This window comes from Lethenteron reissneri, chromosome 15 (assembly GCF_015708825.2).
Source record: "Lethenteron reissneri isolate LAM-NWPU_2019-01 chromosome 15, ASM1570882v1, whole genome shotgun sequence".
NCBI classification, from domain to species: Eukaryota; Metazoa; Chordata; class Hyperoartia; order Petromyzontiformes; family Petromyzontidae; genus Lethenteron; species Lethenteron reissneri.
The window spans coordinates 1,827,735-1,852,828 of NC_083793.1; the positions used below are offsets into that span (position 1 = coordinate 1,827,735).

Here is a 25,094-nt window from a genome sequence, read left to right on the forward strand (position 1 = left end):
ATAATCCACGCGGCACCGGCAGATTGCATCGCTCCATCTCTCGGGTAGGCAGGCGCTGCGATCCATTCCATTCCTTGGCTGCTGCCAAACATCATTATTCGTGACCATCGGCCATCATCCGTTAGAGTCACGTGACTTTTAGTCACACAAATATCCAGAAAATCAGCTTCATTGAGTCTCAAGACTGCTTCGCCAGGGATCTGCTTCTGGGTGTTTAGCCGGTTTTGTTCTGCTCGTCCAGAGGCCAAAGTCAACATTGTCACCATCAGCCATGATCAATCCGCTGCTGGATGAAGCCCCCACCCCCCTCAATCCACTGCCACCTCTCGCGATCCTGCTTTGTAACAATCCACAGGAGCGCGCACCGGCCGTTTTCATCGCTCCATCTCCCCAGCGCACGTACCCTCTATCGAGGCAATGTTAATTTCTCTTCGTTGCCACTCTGGGTTACTTTTATAGGCCAAAATTCCCAGAGAAAACCCGCACAAGATAGAAGACAATAAAGTGAGGGTCCATACAGGTGGGCTTCATAAACCGACTTGTTGTACTGCCACCTCCTGCCCATCTCTCGTGAACATGAGAACTGGAACAATAAAACACAAAGATCCCCACATGCAGGCGACAAACGCCGTTGGGGAAAGTGCCGTTAGCGAGCACCTGTGAAAGCCGGCACGGCATATGGAGGGAGGTGGGTGGCAAGCGCCTCGCTTTTCCGCCTTTGTCTTCCCGGTGCTGATGTTCATACAGAGCACCAGGTACACATTTCATGCCGAGCCGACCTAGGGAAGGCCCATTACCGGTTCAAATATTTGTTACTGGCCCAGGGATGAGAATCGAACTCGGGTCGCTGGGTTCGCAGCGCAGTGCACGCTAACCACCGCGCCATCCCGCTTCCCACACACACACACCAACAAGAAGAAGCTGCCATTCGCCACTCAGCGGCGGTGACGTCACCTCGGCGCTTGTGCCAGGCTAGGTGCACACACAAAGACAAAGATCCCCCGTATAGCCTGAACAGACAGTAGGGGCAAGTGGTTTAAGCGAGCACCTATTAAGGCCGGCACGGCACACGAGGGGGTGGGTGGCCAACACCGCGCCCGGCCGCATTTGTCTCCCTCGTGGCGATGTTTACACATCGCACCAGGTACTCATTTTGAGGCCGAGTCGACCTAGGGGAGTCCTAGGACCGGTTCAGATAATCTTCACCGGTGTTGGCCGTGAGCCGGAATCGGTGGTACATGTTGTTTATGTCGTTTGTGAAATTTCGGTCACAGTTCCGATGATCACTGTAACATTGCTTATGGCTTTATTTTGGTAATTTAGAAAAAGTTTTTTGGTTTGGCCATGTTTGTTTGTTGTAGTACGGAGTTAGAATGATGGCTTTAATCTAAGTTGTCTTGTGGCTGTTGTTTGACTTGCATCCCACTGGGATTTTTGCACAACGTTGGTGTACGATGCTTTTTTTTCTGGAAGACTTTGCAGTTTTTTCATGGATTTTTCTGCTTGCGCATAGTCACTTGAATATGTTTTCTTGTTCATGTTTTTGTTTTTTGTTTGTTGCGGTTGCAACTGATTCAAGAGCCGAATGGCTCACAGGGCTACACCAAATAAATGAAACTGAAACTGAACCCGGGTCGCCAGGTTCGTAGCGCAGCGTAGCGCTAACTGTTACACTATCGCTCCCCACACATCCACACAAGCACACACGTGTACACACAAGCACACACACGCAATTTGACGAGTGTGCACATTCACATAATGCCTTAGCAAAAAAAAAAATCTGGCAATCCACTGCCAATCATTGCCACTCTGATGATGATGATGATAATAGCCTCCCGGTTAAATGACCGCTCAGCAATTAATTAAGATTTGATGGTATAATTGAGACGTGCTGTTCAATAAAACAAACACGTTTACCTTAATAAATTGCCGCCAGCGAAGGCTTGCAATCGCGTTAGAAAGATTTATTTATATTTTTAACAAGTCCTCCACTTCCACGGCATATGTTCAACAGGTGTTTGCTACACGAGGACTTGTCCGACGATGCTCAGTGCTAAATGTCAAATCTCATCTTTGTCTCGCTGTCCGTGTGTGGCATTCATTGGGGAGCGGTGGGTGCAGCGGTTAGCACACTGCACAACGAATCCAGCGGCCCGAGTTCGATTCCCGCTCATGGCCAACGTCGGTGATGATTATATTATCAGCCCTAAATCAGCAATTGGTGCGGTGTGTAAACTTGGGAGACAAAGGTGGCCAGGGGTAATGTTGGCCACCCACCCCCTCGTGTGCCGTGCCGGCCTTCATAGGTGCTGCTCGCTAACAGCACTTGCACCAACAATCTGTTAAAGGCTATACAGGGGAACTTTGTATTTTTGGGGTCTATCCAGATCGGATTGTGCGAGGATCTCGCATTATACCCGACAGATCTGGACGCAGTCCCATCACCGGCTTCCTCTGGCAGGCGAGGGTGCATTGGCTGAGTCACGTAGCCCCCATGTCCAGCCACTGCCATGGCCAAATAGCTCCCGTTTGGCCAGATAGAGGGAGTTAAACTGACACAGCATAGACAAAGGGGAGAGACGGGCTAAGGTGGTCGAGAAAAACTTTTGGGTCTGGTGGATTTTACGGACAACTGCTACCAGCGGTGTCAAGATCAGCCTCTGTGGAAAGGGATCGTGAAGGGCGCTGCTGGGAAGGTTGTGGAAGCCCCCCCCCCCCAACAACATAGAGAGGGGGAGGGATGGACTCTCACAACAACGAGCGGCGCATCGGGTGGCTAAAGCTCGGCGAGATGGCATGGTGCCGAGTGAAGGTTGTGCATCTGCCGGTCCCTACGGCTGGTCAACCCGTAACACGTGGGTCCTTCCAGTGATCACCTGCCACAGAATTCTCACCTCTTTTCCGTGGCTTCAAAGAGCACCTAGCTTGGCACAATTCCGAGGTGATCTCGCCACTGTGTTTGTGAAGGGCGCCGGCTGCTGTTGTTGTTGTTGCTGGTGTGGAGTGGTAGGATAGTGGGGAGCGGAAGTGCAGACATATTTGCGTGCCGAGCTCCAAAACCTGGCAGCCCAAGTTCGATTCCCACTCAGGGCCGACAACATTGACGATCACCTGAACCAGTCCTGGGTCTCCCCGAAGTCGACTTAGCCTCAAATGAGTACCTGGTTGCAATGTGTAAACAATGCCAGTGGGAAGACAAAGGCGGCCGGGCGTGGTGTTGGCCATCCACTTCCTCCGCCTGCCGTGCAAGGCCTTCATGAGGTGCTGGCTAACAGCACGTGTCCCAACAGTCGGTTTGGGGCTACACGGGGGGTCCCTCTCACCGTTTGGAGTGGTAGGAAAGTGTTTTTTTGTACGCTGCCTTCGAGTCCGCTTCGATTCCTAAGCGTGCACAGCAGCGCTGACACAGCACGGCTGAGGCTGCCTCGTCGGTGGTGGGCTCAGACTGGGACGAGTTGCCGTCGGTGTCACGGTCGGCATCGCACGAGAGATATCAAGGCGGTCCGGGAGTGCAGCTGGCCCCACACCATTCCATCTTGTAAGCATGTCACCCCTAATAGGTGGTCACTGGCATTACTTACCCTGACAGTCTATAAATCTACCCGGGGATATGTCTCCGTCTGTGTGTACACGTGTGTGTATGTGTGTGTGTGTGTATAACAAGCTCCCAAACTTTAAATTCAAACACAAACGCAATCTCAAAGTGCTCATGTTCAAATGTTACCAGGCCCAGACGCACACACACAAAAAATATAACAAAATTGTAACGCCGCCGTGTTTGAAGGTTGCGGTGATTAAGTGCAGAATTCACAGGCTTAAAAACCTCGTGGAGCCCAAAACTTCGTATCAACATGTGGCTTCAATAACGTTAAACCTTTGTGTAAACTCCCAGACGCTACAATGTCAGGGGCAGAGCCCATGAGTGGGCTGACAGACAAGGTGCAGCGCAATACAAACGATCCCTTCACGGCAGGAATGCGGGTTATGAAGAAACAAGAGCTTGGGAGCAGGTTACGCATACCGCTGCTGAAAAGGACAAAACAGAAAAGTTTGCCCCGCCTCGTTGCTTTTTTTCTTCTTCTTTCTGGTGTCAACTTTGTCGTCGCCGGTAACGCCGGAGGAATTCATGATATCATTAATCAGGGCCGCACATCTTCCGACCGTCATCGTTTCCCAAAGGAAAAAAGCCACCGTGCCGTGCCGTGCCACAGTTGTCATTTCACCGCTGCCCGCGCTCACACAAAGGAAGGGGGCATTGAGGAGGGGCGGCGCTTGCGATGCAAGGTCACCACCGTGTGCCTTCGCCGGAGCTCCTAAAAACCATCACCCCCCCAAACTCCGAGTCATCGAACAAAGACGGCCACTGCATCACGCGCAGCTTTCGGATGCGCCTCTGCAGCCGTCTGGAACGCTCTTCCGTCCGATGTTAGGAAGCCACTGCAGCTGTGCACTTTTAAATCATCAAGGTTGAAAACTCTTTCATTTAGAACAGATTTTTTTGCGTATAGTTGCGCTTCCCCGCACTTCCGATTGGCGCGGTTGACTATGTACGATGCGAAAGAAGTTTAACATACACCTCACAACCTGTACAATTACCAAACGTGTATGAGATGAGTTATTAATGTCTACTGCGCACACGTCTCTGCGTAAGAACGCTTACACGTATCCTTCCCCCACCCCCACCATGGAGACTGTGAAACTGAAACTCAACGGTCTCGCACAAATTAAAAAACACCGAAAACGATCAACATCGACAACTGCACAGACATCTCAAAGCGACGCGTCGGTGACCGCCAGCGTGTATCTCGTCGCATAATTAGCCATCAATGCCAGCATCACTGTCAGCATCATCTTGACCGCCACCTCTGATTAGCACGGTTGGCTACGTACGGTGCGATAGAAGTTCAGCATACATACAGGACCCAGAAAGACGGTCGAGTGGGCAGCAGGCAAATTCAAGTTGCACGAAAAAAATCCACGGCTATTATCCGTCTCTCGCCATTGTCCAAAGCTCACAGGACCTCGAAGTGCTTGCAACTCGCTGGCTTCACCTCGCACGAAGATCCGCCGCTGCACCGTAGCCTCCACCTCGCAGGGCACAGCTGCCTCCTCTTGCATCTCATCCACGCAGCCAAGCCACAGCTCAACTATATTTCACGGAGTTTCTGGATTCACCCTGCTGACCGCCGAGCCGCTGTCCGGGGAAGCGACGGTGAGATTCCAACTTCCTCCCACCAGCGCCTCCCTCGCCGGGCGGTGGGCGGTGGCGGCTCACGCCTGTGATCCAGGGTTGGTGGACCACACGGAATGTTGTGGAACTCCCCTCCCGTGGGTGTCGAGGTGCCCTACCCTGGCGGGCTGTGAGAAGGCTGCACAGGAGCGGTGGCCAACTGGCGTCTCCCGAGCCGCCCGCGGCTCTTTAATGCGCAACATTCGTCTCCATCGAAGGGGCATAACGTAGAACATACTATCAACAGTAGCACAAATAATAATGAATGTCTCCCGTGCTGTGCCAAAAACAGTCTCGAAATTCACTTACATTTCCCCTTGGCTCTTGGTACAGGTTGGCCATCCCTGCCGTAGAGCAAATGTGGACCTCACCTGTTCCATCTGTACGAGATAAAAGTTTCCCTCCGCGTGTAAACACTCATTAATTGGCCGATAGCGCCTTAATATATACAGGATAATATATAGAGGACCGCAGAACTTGGTGGGATATTTCATAATGGCTCAGCACGTGGCAGCCCTTTTCTACGGTTCCTCCTCGCATCCCCAGGTCGCTGTTTCTCTTTGAGTTCTGCGGCACATTACGAGTTGAAATTATCATTGTTGTTATTAAAGTGTGATAAGCGTCAGCAAGGTGCTGTTGGCAGGCAGTGCAGCAAGCAGGTTGGTAACCTGCCTGTGAAGGGTTGGGAAAGTTCGCATGTCTCGTCTTCATGTCTTTGTGGTTTTTCCCCCCAGGTATTCCAATTTCCCACTCAAACACACATTAACCCAACATCCCAAGTCCGGGACCCTGTTGACAAAAAATCAAGACTCGGGATGAAGTGAAGCTTTCTTGAGCAAACATCAAAAGTGAGTAGGGGAAGCGTACAGACGTATGGAGCAGGAGTATGATGCTAAGCAATCTGGCCTCAACGTCATGCGAATTCGCTGAAAGCCAATGCATCAGCAATCTTAGCAGCCTAACAAATGGCTCATTGTGCTTGTTCCCGCTTGGCCGTGTGCATGCGTGCGTGTGCTTGCACTTGTTTGCCACTCTGCGTACTTGCTTTCCCGAGAGACTGAATGATTGCATTCCTTCACCTTACCCAGGGCCCGGACAGGTGTCCTGCACAGACGTTCACACTCCACGCAACGGGTCATCGAAGCGTCCCTCGTCGCGCGTGCACGCGTGCCACGGGGAGAGTGCAGCCGTGTCGTTGCACCTTCAACGTCGCCGCCGCTTTACCAACGCCGATTCTCGAGGCCCGTGTTATGTTTGTAATTAAGCGATCAATTAACCAAAGGGTAAACAGGGGAAAGGTGCAGCCCTGCGATTGACTGCTCACACCGCTGCTGGGCAGACGGCCCTCGACGGGAGGGGGCTCTCGGAACCGATTAGAGCAGGGGTGGCCAACCTGTAACAGACGAAGAGCCAAACAATATACCCAGGCGTTGTGCAAAGAGTCAAATGTATATATAAGTGTATATATGTAGTCATTACTCTTTGCTACTGTGATCGTATGTTCTACGTTTTGCCCCTTCGACAGAGGCGCGTGTGGTGGATTAAAGAGCTCCACGCGGTTCAGGAGACATCAATTGATCGACCCCTGGACAAGAAGGCATTTTTGGCCTACTCTTCCACGCTGGCCAGATATCTTTGAAGAAGGCGGGGGGCACCCACGCTTCGCCCCATCGGACGCGACCGGCGAATCGACTGACGCCGCTCGTGTGGACAGAGGCGGCGCGCAATCGTTCCGCACGTCCGCCAGATTGAACTGGCGGACGTGCGGACTGCAGGGCCCCAGTGCGTCGACCATTTACACCGCTGCTGCTGCAGCATCCCAGATGAATAAAAAACAATCAGTCGCATCGCGGTGTGAGCCCACTCGGCTCAGGAGAGATGGGAGGGAGGGGGGAAGTCGAACAATGAAGAGGACATTCCAATGAATGAAAGTGCGAGGTTTGTGAAATGCATGAAACGCGTTTTGTGGAAATTAAAAACAGGTTTGTTTTTAAATAAGGGGGGGGGGGGGGTGGGTGGGAATGCAGATTTGGTGCAGGCTAAGTTATACACTGCACGCTGAAAGCTACGCATTGCCGTATGTTCGAGAATAAAAGTGGGAAATAATGTAACGCGCCAGTATCATTGTATGGGAGTGGAGGCAGGCAATGTAAGAAGGCAGTAGGGTGCGGGCCTTGGTGTCCGGATATTGAATGTTACCTCCCTCACACATGGGTGGGTGTTCTCTGGGCACTCCGCTTACCTCTCTGACTTTGTAAATTCCTTCATTGTCTAATCTGCGTCACAAGGGGTTACAACCTTACTAAAGTCGAAACGTTATCCGTTCACACCTTCAAATCGTGCCACGTGTTGCTGGCCACTTGTCATCTTTGTGTTTTTGGGGACCTGGGCTCAGCGATTAAGATTTAATTTTTTTACCCATGCAGAAAACACAATCAGGGAATTGGGATAACATCCTTAACAGGGCCCGCCTTGAAACTCGAGAGTCTTTCTGGGCAAAAAAAAACGTGAATTAAAAAGCGTAAATCAGACATTTGGCACATCTAGATATTTTCTCCGAATATCAGAAAATAATTAGTTTTTGTTTTGTTTTTAAAATCGCTTCAGGAGCAAAACGGTTTTCCAGAGCTATCTCCGATGTGTTTACAGGTCGCACCGCAGGGTTGCTCGTCGTGATGTCCGACGTTTCGCTCCACATTGCCGGGAGCTTCTTCAGGTGGTAGCTTCTTGAGGCAAGCTCAACTCAGTTCGTCTTGTGCTGCACATGCTGGCAGGTTATTCAGGACCAGCGTGGTGAAGTACGGTGAAGCAACTCACCACCGGCCCCGCCATAGTGACATTAAACTAGACTGAAACTAAACTATTATTTTTTACCAGGCAAGGCCCACTGAGCCGTATAGATCTTTTTTTTGAGAAGCAACCTGGCCACGAATGATAGCCCAACGAAGTAGCTTAATCACGTGGAAATGTATAGCAGCCAAATACTCTAAATGTGTGATGTTGATTATACATGTGAAGGGAAAACCCGGAGGGCTAGGAGAAAAGTCCACGCGATCACGAGGAGAGAGAAATATACAGCAGGCGTCAGTGGTCGGGATCAATGGCTTGGCGAGGCTTTGACTTAGCAGTGTATTATTTCATACTAAATTCAGGTCTCGAAGTTCCTCAAGAAGTGAAATCAGTTAAACGCCGAATCTCTCAGCACACGCAGCGAAATGTCAAAACATCGTTCAGAACAACTGGCAGCACAGCACGGAAACCCAATAGACAGCTGCACAGCACAATCGCGAAAACCTACTCAAGTAGAATGAATTTAAAAAATAAATGGAAATGTACAAGACAAAAGAACACATTTCGGAGATAATTTTTTGAAAGCTGCGCTGACAAAAATTTCACCAGTGCCAATTTCACGGCTCTCACAGAACACAGTTCAAATGAGTAGACTGGCTTTGTTGTTGGTGTGGACTAGTTGTCTTGCAGAGGAGGTTCTCCTGATCCGTGGCGAGGCACTGACCCGGGCTGATTGTGAGCGCGGTCCCAACATCTTGCTCTAATTAGCAAAGAGTCCTGGGCCCGTGTTGGAGTGTGTGCCGTTACGGCCCAGTGTAACCGCCGCCGCCGCCGCCGCCGCTCGCTGTCTGCATGTCTCGCGACTCGCCAATCTCCCCAGGGGGAATGCTCGGCAGCTTCAAGTGAAGGACGCGGCCTCGCAGGTGGACGAGGAGGCGGCCAGCCGGCGAACTCGGGAGGCTCACGGCGCGTCGAGAGCTCCTAGCCGCCACCGCCGGCATCCCCAGCACCACGTTTGGGCTTCAGTCGCCGCTCCATTAAACCGGGCTCCAAAACTTAGTGGGGTGGGCACCACGGTCGCGAGATGTTTACTACCTCGCCCGGTATGCAGGAGGTCGTGGGTTCGATCCCGACCTTGACGCCTGTCTATTTGGAGTTTGCGTGTTCGCTCTCCCCGTGGTCGCGTGGATTTTTCTCCGGGTCCTCTGGTTCTTCCCACCATATTTATAAACGTGCATTTAGAGTATTTGGCTGCTATAAATGTCCACACTATAAGCTACTTCTAGTTGGGCTATCATTTGTGGCCAGGTCGCTTTTGAAACAGAGCTATATATAGCTGCAACAGGCCTTACCTGGTGAAATAAAAAAGAGTTTAGTTATAGTTTAGGAGTTTTTGACGAATAACGAACAACAACCTTGCCTGAGATAACGGATAACAAAAAATGCGCCTTGTTAAATTAATAACACAGTACATAGCAGCCCTGACGCTGCCACGGGGGAATATTTAGCACGCTGGACTTGCAATGGGGCAGGTTTCTTACATCCCACCGCACTCCAATCCACCCAGCGGTGTAAATGGATAACAACCCCAGTCGATCGGGTACACCCAACTCTTCCAAGATGTCCTGGCCAACGTGGACGACTCCCCTATAGAGGGACTCTCTAGGGCTCCCTCTAGCGGAGGCATATCCACCAGCAGTGGCACAAGTAAGCAATTTGCAAGGCTGCACCTTTAACTCTCTACGTCAGCTCCGAGGCTCAAACATGTTGGTTTGATTGCAATACTAAAGGAAGACTCAGCAGAGCACATCTGAAGGGACGCCTCCTTCTGCGTGTTTATCAGCCTCCTGAAGTAATCCCAGACAGAGTTCTGTGACGTTTGCTTCCAGGAACATTCTCCAACACGCGCCGTGAAGTGAACACTGCTCGTTCCGAGAGTTCCAAATGGACATTTTAGAAAAATCCTTGAACCCGGCACCATTCATGCGGCGAATGAAAGCGAGCGTTTTGGTTTAGTTTTACATGTGGCGTTATCATTGTCGTTCACCCAAACAGCATCTCTCACGATCGCAGAGGGACCACAGACGAGCGGGAAGGCAGCAGCAGTCAGCTGGCTCTGTGGTGCTCTATATATGAAGATGCTTTCAGCCAATCAGCGAGTGTTTACACAAGCGGGAGGTCACCGGAGCATGCGGAGAAAACCCACGTGTGGCGAGGGGGCAACGCTCTATCCCACACAGAAGGGGACAGACGATATTCGCCCGCACTTCACCGTACCGTCTTCTCGTGGCGAGCCAGGATATGGCCACCTCACCAACACCCAAAGAGAGTTTCACAACATGTGTGCGGTGATCCACCCACCCTCGCTGCCTCCACGCTGCTAGATGACGAGCATCCGACATACAGCACGGAACTGCCGTGAATAGAATCAGACTTGGGAAACACCTATTCTTGATGTCGACTCACACCTGCTTGGGAGGTTTTGGGTTGGGGCGGAGGAGGAGGATGAGGACACAGTGGTTCAACACGTGGATTGGGGCCACAAACCTGTCACCCGCTATGTTGTTTGGATGTGGCTTGCGTGGCGGTATCCGACAGCGTGGCACTGCGGTTGGGGCGCGCTTGACTCGCGAGTTCAAATCGCGGTCAGGGGTTGCGTCCGCCGAATCGTGCCTCCGAGTACCACGTTTTTTGGGAAGTCCAAGGAGTGGGTGTCACACGGAAAGATGGGCTCCCGTCCACTGGAATGTGGACTTTCCACCGCTGGCTGAGGGTAACCAATAAAGAGGAACCCCACTACGGTTCTCGTCTCTGATATTAATATTGCAATACAAGGCTAAAAGAGCCCTTAGCAGGGCTCGTGTTGTTAGCCGGCAGCGATTAGTAAGCGTTGTTTACCACCACGTGCACAATTCTAATGTCTACTGTTAACAAGGCCACCTTCTTGGATGCTGCCACGGTGGTGTAATGGTCAGTACTTACGGCACTGGGACACCACAGCAGTGAGTCCATTGGCAGGTGGAGTATGTTGGGGTAAAGTGTGGGCGACTCTCACCTCCTTCAAGACGTCCTGGCCAGCGTGGAATGAGCAGGCTAAAGTAAAACCCTGCAGAGGAGCTCTCCAGAGCTCCATGTTTCGGAGGCTCTTCTGACGGCAGTGGCGTGAGCAAGCCATTGCAGGGCTGCGCATTCACCTTTGCTGCACGCACGATTTAGAGCGACGATGTACTGCTGTACTCGTGGACTGAGCCACTCGTAGGAAACGTCTCGATACGCGCAGGTCACCACTGCACATCCACTTCGCATCAAAGCGTCCCGTAATCGCCACCACGGCAAACTTCACACTGGACAAAGATCCCCCGTGTAGCCTCGACAGACCGTCGGGGCAAGTGCCGTTAACGAGCAGCACACGATGGGGTGGGCGGCCAGCAGCGCGCACGCCCTGCCCCCTTTGTCTCCCGAGTGGCGATATTTACACACCGCCACTCGCTACTCATTTGAGGCCGAGTCCACCTAGGGGGTTGGTGGTGGTGGTGGGGGGGGTGTTCAGAACCGGTTCACGACAACCGTCACGGTGTGGATTTAACTGTGAGCGGGAATAGGTTTCGAGTCGCCGCCGGGTCTGTAGGGCAGCCCCCCCCCCTCCCGGCTGGGGGCGGCAGCAGTCGCTTTGTATGTGGGGGGGGGGGGGGGGAGCACCACGGCAGTGGCTAAGGAGAGCGTCAATCCACGGCCGGTGGGGGGGAGGAGGGGGTGGTGGAGATGGAGCAACGCGGATCAGACTCGGACAAAGGTCCCCATGGTGAGGGCACGGGTCAGCGGTCGCACGGGCTTCTGAGCGAGCCAACAAAGTGGTGCGCCACGCTGATGCCGCGCCAGGGGTCACCGCGGTCAGGCAGAGGCTGCCCGGGTCACTCGGCGCAGCCTCCTGGGTAGGCGGGGGGGGTGGAGACGAGTGGACTCTCAATTAACCGTGGCCAGGGCCGGCCGGATGAGCCCGGACTTCCCAGCCCCTTTAGCAGCGTGAGGTGCAGGCCCCCAGCCCTCCCCCTGTGCACACCCCCCTCCCACTCCTCCTCCTTTGGATCGAACTCCCCCCCCACCCCTGGACAGCCCCCCCCCCACATCACCCCCGCCCCTCCCCCCACAGCTATGACACGGGTGAGCCGAACAGCGAGTCGGATTCTCCTGCGAAAACTGATATTTGCCAAATTCTGAAAAATACAATCGCTTTCTACTCGGCTGTATGTGTGTATGGGCGCCACGGTGGCGAGATGTTAACTACCTCGCCTGTTATGCAGGAGGTCGTGGGTTCGATCCCGACCGTGACGGCTGTATACTGAGTTTGCATGTCTCTCTCTCCCCATGGTCGTGCGGAGTTTTCCCTCCACATTTAGAAACATGCTATACATTTCCACAGGATAAGCCACTACACGTTGAGCTATCATTTGTGGCTAGGTCGCTTCTGTACAACTGAGCTTTGTAGCTCAGTGGGCCTTGGTAAAATTTAAAATAGAATATAAATGTTAAACTTCTTTCGCACCGTACATAGCCAACCATGCTAATCGGAGGTGCTGGAACTAATCGTCTGGGATTGCACACAACAATCATCGCCTCCGACTGGCAGACTAGCGCCCGTTTCCAGGCCAGGGTAAGGTCGGTAAAAACGAGTAGTCGTCTTTAGTGGGTAACAGATATCATTATGTTGATACTGGCCCACAGTGTCGGGATGCAGGATTAACACCGGTAATATAAGCGGGGATGTTTGAACGACTACTTATAACCAGGGGAGCCCTCACTATCTCTAGGCTCCTTCTCACCACGGCAAAGGCTTGGGAGGTTTGGCGAATTCCTTTTTGAGCAATCGTGGATGGTTGGAGGAAACCACAGTACCTCGTGAAAAAGCTACACGCAGTCAGGGAGAACGCCAAAATAAAATGCGTGGATTTCAGCAGACTAATTGCTGTACTGCCACCTCTGCCCCTGCAGATGGGCATCTCATCCATACGACGATTTTCAAAGTTGGAATACTGATCTCACGTAAGGGCCAGAGTTGCTACCGTACTTGATGGAATTCAGCGCAACGCAGCCAGGTCGATTGATGATCCAGGACGCCGCTCATTTCACTCAAGTGGCTCGCTCACTGGCAGTCGGTCAGCCCGTTATCACTCTTCAATGATGGTTAATGTCCCCTGTGAACTTCACTCGTCGATTCCCCCACCCATGTTGAGGACTTGGTCTTCCAGACCGTTTCATCTCATCCTCACCGCATTCATCCACAATGAAGCAGGTCAAAAAACAATTCACTTTTGGATACTCTCAACTTTGGGATTCCATCCAATCACCGTATATTTTCAATAGCAGAAACATATCAACTCTCACGCACTTTTCCTTCAATCCGTGCTTGCCACTTGGCTTTTTGTTGTGCCTATGGGCACAAAGTGCCGCTTTGCAGGTGCGTTGTTATTGTTATATAAAAATCACTGCCGGCAGTTTTTTTTAAAACAATGTCAGGATAAAGGTGCAGCCCTGCAATGTATTGCTCACGCCACTGCTGGCGGAAGGGCGTCAACTCGAGGGAGCTCTGGAGGGGGAATTTTGACTTCCTCTTTCACGCCGGCCAAGGAAGAGGTGGAAGAGTTTTGGGAGTACCCACCACTTCACCCCACTGCACACGACCTGCCAAGCAACTGTGGTGTTATCATTTTATACCGCTGGCTGAACATAGGTGCGGGGTGGGGATTTAAGAAATGTTCACCGTTGTTGAAATGCTGTCCATCGAACAAAAACGGCCACTGCATTGCGCGCTTTAAGATGCGCTTCTGTGGCCGTCGAGAACGCTCTTCCATCTGATATTAAGAAGCCACTGGAGCCGTGCACTTTTAAACCATCTAGATTGCAAATTAATTTCTTTAGAAGTGATTTTTGCGTTTAGTTTGTTGTCCTTCCCCCGTACCTACGATTAGCACGATTAGCTACGTACGGCGTGAAAGAAGTTCACCATACATACATGCGTACATACAAATCGTGCCCAGTTTCTCTCACCATTACACCACGACAGCATCGGTTTTAAAACGGTTTTCAAATTTCACATTCTCCAAACGAAAGCACTGTCCCGCTGGCTCTTCATCATTCTCTTCTTCTTTCACCTTTGTGCATTTTCGAAGTGAGCTATTTTCTCGGGCAAAAAAAATCTAATATTTCACGTTAATCCAGGATAAATTACATTTCTGCATAGAGGATGCCAGCTGATCCACTTTAAGACTGCTTATTGATATCAGGAGGGAGAAAAATAAACATTTGATATCCACAAATCTCAGCTCCGATCTCCTGTACACAGGTGAAGCCTCCAAATTGTGGTGACAGGATTAAGATACGGAGTGCCAAACATTGGTGGACTTTGAAGGCAAAGCCAATCATAAAATGGACCAAATAATTATTATTAGAAATACAATTTAGCATGTCAATTAGGCTGGGAAATTGTAATCTTAAGTAAGCAGGTAATGACTAACTTTTGGCAAACAGCATGGTCAACTAATTATGCATTTTTACCTTCGGGCAATCGGCTTATGCTCACAATTATAAGAGAGTTTATTTTATCAGACCCTGAAATAGACAAAACATTTGTACGATCACATGAGAAGTCCTGTGTGGTCTGACCCACATGTACATTGTTGCCTCTGTGATGTCACCGGAACCTAACCTGCCTCTTGGTCACGACGCTGAACGGGAACACGGTGACCTGATGATGATGATGCGTCAGTGGTGTGTCCAGCCGGCTCCTCACCAACCCACTCGTTCACTCACTCACCCACTCACTCGCACATGTTAGTGGTATCCTACCTATATCCTCACTAACCCTCTCACTCACTAGCACATGTTAGTGGTGTCCAGCCCACCCACCCACCCACACAACCACCCACACAACCACCCTGGCTGTCCAACTGATGATGCTAGTTGTAATTACTGGCGAAACTTCATACTCAGATTGCAAATGTTGTGGATTTGCTGTCAAACACGCCGGTGTGCTGCACTAGTGATGGATTGCCATGTTCTGTATACGTGACAAACCTTACTAAATCGGCTTTGTCGGGTGGTGGCAGGTTTAACACCACATTTAGATTTACGCGATCTAACCCCCCCAAAAAACCTAATTATGGGGATTTTAAAAAAAATCTTGTTTCTACAGGTACCATAACAGGCTAATATTTCAAGCAAGAGCTCTTCAAAATGGGCAATTGCAATAATGGTCAGTGCTTCTCCACCGCTGATAACGCCACCTGCCCCCCTTGAAGCTGTCGAGGCACGCCAATTGTGCCTCGTTTCCACACACACACAAAAAAGCCACAACCTGTGCTTCGTCGTACCGGCAGAAGCTGCAGAGTCCTTTTACCTGCACGGGGTGGAGCGGCGGCATTGTTGTTGCGAGAGGCGAGCCGGTGGGAGGCAGACAACAACAACACCTCTGTTTACCCGTGGCGCTTTGAAAGTGGCGTGTAATGGCTCGCCCTGGCACTGTCGGCTCGCGCTGAGTGAGCCGGGCTCACCCCGAGCGCCGTCATTCCACACGCCGCACGGGCGCGTCGTGAACAAGCGAACACTGCGTGTGTTTCTGCGTTCGGGTTTTTTTTCTACTTCTTCTTGGGGGCAAAACAACAAAAATGGGTTCTTGACAATTAATCCCGAATTGCGCTGCAATAGCGCCGGTTCGTATGAAATAAAGGCATTGTGCCATTACACAACTGACGACAGGTGACAGAGAGCACAGAGCTACAATGAGAAACTCTCGAACGGTGGAACCATTCAATGTATCCAGCCACGTGACACAATGTTTACCAACGATTGTAGAATCGAATCGGTACATCATCTCCCGAGGTGATATAAAGTGAGTACTGCTTTGTAGGAGATCGACAATACTCATTGCATGGGGGGGGCATGGGGTTGGGGGAGGCTAAGCACCAACTCCGTTCCCCGCTAAAGGCTCAGTCCCTCTTTAAAATGTTGAAGTCAAAACCACGTTGGTGCAATATATCCATGGAGGGGCTGAGACCCCACCCCCTTTAAGCAAGGTCCTGCTGCAGGACATAGAAGTGTCCTGATGCAAACACTCTATCTCAACCGTGATTGTATATGCTTCTAGGCCAGAGACAGTGTTGGAAATGCCACATTCATCTGTCCTTAATTACACAATATCTCCTGTCGGCTCTTCACCAGCTGGTGGTGATTATTGATCATGTTTGAGTGAAGGTGGTAGCCTGAGTTGATCAAGATCTGGAGTTCATATCCCCAATGAACTTTGTTCTTCATTGAGTGTGAAGTACTCCCCCCCCCCCCCCCCCCGCACAAAGGACGGAACTGCCCCGGGCCTGAGAATGTGGAATGTATCCCATTGGCTCGAGGCTGGCCAATGGGGATGAGCACTGCCGAAGCTCACGCAGACAGACACAGTCACCTTTGAAAATAACATGTGGTGTGTTTGTTATGAAATCTCATGCAGCAGCTACATACTTTGTAAACAAGGGCACATCAATTTTCAGATCAGACACGCACCGCAGCACGTGCATCATGTGACCTTGCTATGCTGACACACACAGAGGCGTGGGTGAGCTGTGACACCGAGCCAAGTCCGTGGACGTGCACCCCAGAGAGTAGGTGGTACCTGAAACGGACCTGGGACCTCCGCTGGATTGACCCTGCCTAAGACGAGCACCTGAACGCATCGCCAATTGGCGCACAGACAAAGTGCAGCAGGGTGTGCATCGTAGCAGTCACCACGGCCCTCCGGCGTGCCTTGCCCGTACTTGACGGTAAAGCGGTAAAGATGCCAGCACTCTGCAATTGCTTGCTCAGGCCACTTCTGGCAGGAGAGACCTCCAGTTGAGGGATCCCTTCTTTCTTCTTTCTTCTGTACGGCTGCTGATATAGATGCAGTGCATCGACTACAATCTTACGTCCCGGAGGTCAAGCCAGATAACCGCGTCAAGAACAGCGGAGTGTCGATCATCGCTGCGATGTCTCCTTCGTATTTGTGGATTGGGCATTGCGTCGTTATACGTTGTTACGGTCTGTCCTGGATGACCACAGTCGCAAGCTACTGGACAGTTTTTTTTATTTTCATTTGTGCATCGGGTTTCTGCGGATGCGGTTTAGGGTGGTCTTGTGGCAGATCAAACCCAGTGGTCTTCTGCGTTGGGTTTTTCACATATATCTCTAAAAAGCCCCTTTTTAGGGGCAGTTGGCCTCCTCTTCTATACTGAACAGTGGCGGGAGTAGCCACTCTTTACCCCACCGCACGCGCACTGCCGGTCGACTGACTTTGGCCTACCCGAGTTTATTGCTGGGTTGACAGAGGTGGTGGGGTTGGGATTTAACAACAAAAAATAACAACCTGTTTGAGCACAGTTTTTACTGCCTCTCCAGGAGGTCAGATCAAACCGGTGACCTCTTCATTGCAAATCGGACGTGCGTGTTAACTACAAACCACCGTGATGGCAGCATCGCCCTTCTGATGAATGTGTGCTTGCAGAACACTTACCGCTGAGAGTCTATGAGGCTAACCGGGAAACACATTGATTTGCTATAAGGCCTATATATACACATACACACACACGGTGTGTAGTTATTTTTGATTGGAGATGAAATAAACTTTCATGACAGGCTTGAAATCATGCATGGGAATAACATGAGTAACGCCCGCGTGGAGGAGTGAGTGTGTGCTCGGGACGGAGGCTCGGGGCAAGCGTTTGTGGAACTGGTTGAGAAGGATCAGACCGATCCCATTGTGTCTGCACGCCCTGTTTACAAAGTGGCCAATTCTTACACATTAGCCGTAATTAAATAATTACCGAGGATTAGCCGCTCTAACGCCAGAGTTGTAATTCTACCAGTTACTGCTAAGGGGTGGGGAGGGGGGAAGAGACAACAGTGTCGCTCAATGCCGAGGTGACTTGCAACCCTGCACGGGCGCCTTGGGCAAGCAGCGAGACTGGAGCACGGCTCCTGGCCCAGGGGGGTTGGCGCACGGATGGCGGCGGTGGTGGTGGTTGTTGCTGGTGTTCTTGTAAAGGAGTTAATAAACACGGGAGAACTCCTCTTATCCATTGTGATACGGAGGACCAATATAGGACCAATATCTCGGGGGACGATTGCCGTGCACGCCGGGATAGAGGGGAGGAGGGTTACCCGCGAATTGAATCCACGATCGCGGTTAAATCGCGGATAATGCGAGTGCAACCTTGTACCCGTGACACACCACGGGAAGGGGAGGAGAGCCAACGATGACATTAATGCGCGAGAATAAGACAAAAGGAGAAGAGAGAGGATGGGGCAGACGGGGTTCGATGGCCAGCAGAGGGAAGGGTTGCCGAGAGGGAAGTCCCCGAGGTGGACAGCGGGGGCACGGGGCTCGCGAGGGGCAGCGGGAAGAGGTTGAGCAGGGGAGCACCGGGCAGGAAGGAAGGAACTGTCGGGCCAAGATGAGTAGGTGGTGATGATGATAATGGTGATAATGAGAGGGGAGGAGAGAAACAGAGAGACAAGGAATGAAAGAACAGAAGTGAGCTGCATGGAGTGGCGTCTGTTTTGGCAGTGGGCGGAGAGGGATTCAGAGTGGGGGGGAGGGGGCAAAGGTAAGTCACGTGATTTACTGGAGGCTTGGAGCTGATTTTAGCACCAGGTACTCATTTGAGGCTGAATTGACCGACGGGAGATCCAGGACTGGTTCAAACATTTGTCACCGATGTTGGCCAAGCGCGGGAATCGAACTCGGGTCACCGGGATCGTGGCCCAGTGTGATAACCACTACACTACCACCACTGCCCATTTTGTAACACCACCGGACACAACGCCACCGCAATAGCAAGAGGATAAAACAACGCTCCGTGGATGTGGCGTGGCCAAAACCAGTGCTGTGAGTATCGCTCGTAGCTACGTGTCAGTGGCATTTACCACTAGTTTCCCTAGCAAGGCGGATGCGCTGCCTCGTCTCAGTGGGCGCCTCATCTGCTTTTAAATAAAAGGGGACTGAATGGATGAAAAGTGAACATAAAAGGATTGTATTGATAATGTAACGGTAATGCCGATGATAAACACCACCGGACAAAGAGGTGACACGCGCAGTCAACAAAGCGGAAGGGCGCGCGCGGCACGGTTTATGAATATCACACGCGCCTCCAACGCCGCCGTAAACAACAAAAAAGCAAAACACTGGAGACGCTCCGCAGCTTTGCGGTAACAATTGCACATTACAATATAAAAGGAGCGGTGGGTGGTTTTTTTTCTTTCTTCTTTTTCTCCACTGGTAGAAGGGAGAGCGACGCATAATGCTGTTGAGTGTTGCACAGTTTTTTTTTCCCCATGAAATGCGCATTAAATATTATAGTCCCCGTGTGATGTGGCTTCCCTGATCATCACGAAAAGGCTGGATTTGTTTTAGCTCGTGGACTGGAAAACGAACCGCGAGCCACGCGTGTCTAACCGGTCACCGTCCGACCGGCTACCACAAGGGTGCGTGGGTCTAACGCAGAGTTCGATTCCCGGCCTTGGCTAAGGTTAGTAACACAGTAAACACACCACACGGCCATCCCTGTACATCCCCCGTCCACCCTCCCGTCACCCATCCGGAATTGACTGACAAGGAGAGGTATGGGACAAATAACCCCCTTGATTGGCATGGCATCAGATGTCCTTCATCCAGCAGTGGATTGACAAAGGGCTGCCAACTGCGTGGTATTGTAATTATCGGCACCACCACAGCAGTGATTGTATTCATTTCGCGCGACTGTTTATCGTCCACACTTGTTGTATCGGCACACATGCTGTGTCGGGTGGCGGCAGGCTGAACGACGACACATTTGTAATTACTTTTTTTTTCTTACGGTAAAGTCACGTAGAAAGAAAATAAATTAAATAATAGAATACGACGTTTCCATTGCAACACAAGCAATCATCATCAGGTACGAATGACTGAAAACACATTGTCCTGCGGAGGGAGCTGGTAGGAACGTTGGGTTGCTCGGTCAATGGCGAGGGTCATCGGCGGCGTGTTGTATTCCGCAAATATGCCCGACTGTGAGGGCGGGCACAAGCCGGCGTGAGTAGGTTAAACGTTGAGTTTTATAAGGGCACCACGGGGTGACCAGCCCCTCCCCACCCAGTCCCACCCCTCCCACCCCCCACCCAGCCCCACCCTCCCCACCCTACCCTCCCCACCCAGCCCCTCCCCACCCTTCCCACCCTCCCCACCCAGCCCCACCCCTCCCACCCCCAACCCAGCCCCTCCCCACCCACCCCCTCCCCACCCTTCCCACCCTCCCTACCCAGCCCCACCCCTCCCATTTTTGGATTCACGACGGACGGACGGACACAATAATCCCCTGTGGACTGGTGTAACCAGGAGGTTCCTACCAGTAAAAACCAAAACCTAGTAAACGTAGAAATAGAATGCAATACAACACAGACAGTCGGCTAACACAACAGTCAACACCCGACCTGGTTGATTACGTTCTTGCAAACAGTGCTAAATTTGAGAGAGAGAGAGAGACAAAACATTTGTAATTGCGCGTCTAACCCAGAAGCAACGCCGGGCCAGCAACGTCAGGGCGGGAGGAGGAGGAGAGAACAAACACATCTCCAGAGCTGTCGCAGCCGCAGCTTGAAGGCGAGCGTCGGCTGCGGTGGCGCGAGTCACGGGACCCCCAGGACGGGTGGCCATCGCATCGCCAGCACGTGGAGTGGCCAAGCCGCCACGCTCGGTAAACACCGCGCATGCAGAGCGCGTTAACTATTTGCCGAGTGCTGCTGACATTTTAATGGGTGACCGCGTTCACGCGAGCGCTGTTTTAGAAAGGTGAGCGGCGGTGTTTGCGAGATCCAATGCACCGGGGGCTCAACATATTTAAAAGAGTGGGGGGCTGGGGGAAGGGGGCCCACCTCCTTCCCGAGTCAACGTGTACGATCCGCAGCCACTTGCCCGGCACAGCAGTACACCGTCAGATATTTTAAGAAATCCCGTGGGTTTTTTTAAACACGTAGACAACGGTACGATTCGTGAATTAATTTGTTTTGGTTGCGCGTCCGTGTGAGCACGACGCAGTCGATTCGATCGCCCGGTGAGATCGGCCAATGTCGACTTCCGCGGACACGCATGTGCAAGCACGAGTGCTGGCCACCTACCCCCTCGTGTGCGGTGCCGATCTTAAATCGGGGCCACCAACAGCACTTGTACCCAAACAGACTGTTGCTGCCATACGGGGGGGATCTTTGTCTTCTTGTCAGACTCCACATCGGCACACGTTGCCCTCGCTTGCCAGTGGGCTTGATTGATCACAAATATATGTGGAGTTTGCAGCATGCTATTGTCGACAGGGAAATGATGTGCAGTCTGTTCTCCTATAATGCGGTAGTTGCGTTCCTGAAGAACACCGCGTTATGGAAACATCTCGTTATAATAAATGATATATAACAAGAGGGTAAAGCAAAGTCCGCGATAACACGGTGAGATGCGTACGCAAGCTGAAGAAAGACGCAGGCGCGTGGGTAGCATCTGGAAGCATCCAGCAGTATCCCGCCGTCTTGTGTGATGGTGATGATGATGATGCTACGCCGAGGCAGCCGTACAACTGATTGTTCCTACTCGCGCGACGGAGTTCTGTTCATTCAATCGCATTATATCAAATTCGCATCCGCGTTATCAAAAAATGTGTTCCCTCATACATCCATCGTATTATTTCCAATTCGCGTTATGGCAAGAACAGACTGTACCGGTTATTAGCAAGTATGTTAACGAAATATTTGTTGTGCAATTATCGAGTGGTATCTTCTCGTTTCAGTGACATCTCCTCGCAGGTACGTGTTTGTGTCTGCGTGTGTGTGTTTGCATGTGTGTGTGTGTGTGTCTGCGTGTGTCTGCATACACAGAGGCTGTTGTGAAACTCGTGGCCGTCAAGGTGCTGATACCCTGGCGAGGCATGGTGTGTGTGTGGGGAGCGGTAGTGTAGCGGTTAGCGCGCTGCACTACGAACCTGGCCACCCGGGTTCGATTCCGCTCACGGCAAACACCACTGACGATTATCTGAACCGGTCCTGGGCATCCCCTAGGTCGACTCAGCCTCAAATGAGTATCTGGTGTGGTGTGTAAACATCGCCACCGGGGAGACAAAGGCGGTCGGGCGTGGTGCTGTCCATCTACCCCCTCGTGTACCGTTCCGACCTTTATAGGTGCTCGCGAACAGCACTTGCCCCTACAGTCTGTTAAGGCTATATGGGGGATCTTTATCTTTGTGTGTGTGTGTCTGCGTGTGTGTGTGTGTGTCTGCGCGTGTGTGTGTGTGTGTCTGCGTGTGTGTCTGCGTGTGTGTGTCTGCGTGTGTGTGTCTGCGTGTGTGTGTCTCTGGGCACTCCGGTTTCCTCTCACAAACTCAGGAGAGTAATCCGCTACAGATCCCGAGGCAGCACTTTCCTGACAGTGATCGTTGAGACGCATTTAGGATCTATTGGGTAAACAAAGAATGATACGGGCATTAATTAACTTCAAATTGCAGCCGCGGTAGCTTTGAAAAATACGTGATAACGGCCAATTGGGCAAATTGTGCTGATGAAAATTATGTAATCATTGCAACCTAACGCATCAGTAAATTACAAGTGCATTGATTTTGCTCTTTCGTGATGCACACTTGATGAGCCTTATCTGGAGCATTTGTCTGTCCTTGGCCAAGGGGCCTTTCGTGCAGGACCCGGGAATATGACCTCCATTAAAGATATAATGAGGCCTGAGCAGTTGGACTGCGGGCAGGGCTTACTGAGAGAACACCATGCAGAGGTGCAGCCCCTGCAATTGCTTCGCTCACAACACTGCCGGCGGAAGGACCTCCTCTCCAGGTACCGTCCTCTATTTTTGGCCTACTCTTCCACACTACTGACCGGATGTCTTGGCAGCAGTGGTGGTAGTAGTAGTACATGTACTTTAGCTCACTGACGTTCAACATGCCGATCGGCTAACTGCGGTGTTACCCAGTTTCACCGCTCGCAGAGAGAGGCGGGGCGGCTCAGGAAGCTTGCCCCCTATTGTTTCTGCTGCCGTGCCGGGAGGTTGGGTGAAGCAGGCGCTGCTGGATTGCAATTCCGGTGTGTGAACGTTTAAACTGAAACTATTAAACTAAACGATGTTTTATTTTACCAGGTAAGGCCCACTGAGCTATGTAGCTCTTTTTCAGAAGCGACCTGGCCACAAATGATAGTTCAACTAAGTGGCTTATCACGTGGGTATTTACAGCAGCCACATACTCTAAACACGTGTTTATAAATGTGGAAGGGAAAACCGGAGGGTCCAGAGAAAAATCCACATGACCACGGAGAGAAGGAACATGCAAACTCCAAATATGCAGGCGTCAGGGTCGGGAGAGAGCCCACGACCTCTGCATACCATGCGAGATAGTTAACATCTCACCACCACGGCGACGTACCAATGAATACATATGGCAATTGTTTATGAAGACATCATGACCTCAATAATGGTATGCCCACTGTAGTATTAATGTACACTTCAACGGAATTTCGTGTTTTACATTAATGAAAATGCAATTTATTCTATTTGCTTTCACTAATTTTGTCAAACGTTCTTTTCTTACTTTTCCCCCTTGAAAGCGCCTCAAGTTTCCCCATGTAAACCGTACACGTCACGTGGCTAAATAAAGCACAGAGTACATTCAAGAAATCCCAGCAAGACACCGTCACAATTGCCCCTCTCTCCATTTACAAATCCACACTGGCTTGCTCTCACGAGCAATGCACGCGCAGCGTTGCCCCGTGGAATCACACATCCAGAGAATGGAAAATTAATGGAACCGCTCTACCAAGAAACTCTAACGGCTCAGTCCCAAACATGTTGGACGCGTAGAATGTCCACCAGGGACTCCTCCAGGGTGAGACGGAAGGAGAGCGCGCCTCTGGTTCCTGCCTTACAGCACTCAGCGCGCCATCAAGCTGATATAAATCAACAGATACGGATACAGCCGCATTTATTTTATTGAGTTATGTACATTTTCAAAAGCCCCGTGGATCCCTTAAAGTGAATCCACAGGTTTCACAAACCACTTCACTTGTAAGCACTCGCGCTATAAGGATTATAAAATGGTAATAATGATTTCTTATTTGGCCAGGTAGGCATAATCTTAAGACATGTATTTTTTATGGGGGGGTAATTATTGAAAGAATTTTATTCTTATCGTTTTAAATCACAGTTGCTCTGAACAGGCCCAAAGACCCAACATGCCGAGCAGGCAGCAACAAAAGCACTACAGAGAAAGTTAATCAACATCCATTGATTCGAGAGCTACGTTGTAAGAACTCGGGAAAGCAGTCGATCATGTCTTCATGTATGTTGAACTTCTGTCGCACCGTACGTATCCAACCGTGCTAACTCGGAGGTGGAAATTCCAAACTTTGAGCTAGTGCCGAGGAAAAAATCAGCAATCGGAGTGTCGTGACTGCCTGGGTGGTGGTGGTTGTGGTGGTTGTTGTGGTTGTGGTGGTGGTGATGGTTGTTGTGGTGGTTGTGGTGGTTGAACAGAGAGCGTGGATGAAATGAAACGGTCAGTCTGGGTAGACCGAGTCCCCAACGAGGGTAACGGAATCAGCAAGTCAAGTTCACGGGTAGAGTGGCACCGGAGTAATCGTGGCGGAGGAATGACGAGGAGAAGACGACTGACCACCAATGAGTGGGTGGCATTTAGTGTCACGATTAACGCTGGCAACGATGTCTTGATGTGCACAATTGTTTTGTGGGAGGAAACCAAATGCAAAGAGTGAACTCTGGTCATGCTCACGGCAGCGGCTTTTGGCTAGCGAAGTCGGTCCCTGCATCGCGCGCTTTCAGATGCGCCTCTGCGGCCGTCTGGAACGCTCTTGCTTCCGATATCAGGAAGCCGCTGGAGCTATGCACTTTTAAATAATCTAGATTGAAAACGAATTTCTTTAGAACTGCTTTTTGTGTTGAGCCTGTTGGCCTTCAAACGCCAAGTACGGTACGAAAGAAGATCAACATACATACCATACATATGAGCAGATGGTCCTCAAA

The 25,094-nt window shown here is 51.2% G+C and overlaps 1 protein-coding gene across 6 annotated transcripts in view; it reads right to left on the bottom strand.

Moving 5' to 3' along the window:
* The window catches only part of LOC133342575 (forkhead box protein P1-like), a 397,236-nt gene that overhangs the window by 358,124 nt on the left and 14,018 nt on the right, over positions 1–25,094 (bottom strand). For 5 of the 6 annotated variants that reach the window (XM_061551771.1, XM_061551770.1, XM_061551768.1 and 2 more), the window contains exon 1: positions 5,052–5,178. The exons of the other annotated variant lie outside the window; for it this stretch is intronic. In XM_061551771.1, coding sequence (XP_061407755.1) covers positions 5,052–5,123 — 72 coding nt within the window. In that variant the 5' untranslated portion in view covers positions 5,124–5,178. Of the gene's footprint in view, positions 1–5,051; positions 5,179–25,094 lie in introns of those variants that run through there. 6 annotated transcript variants of the gene reach the window in all.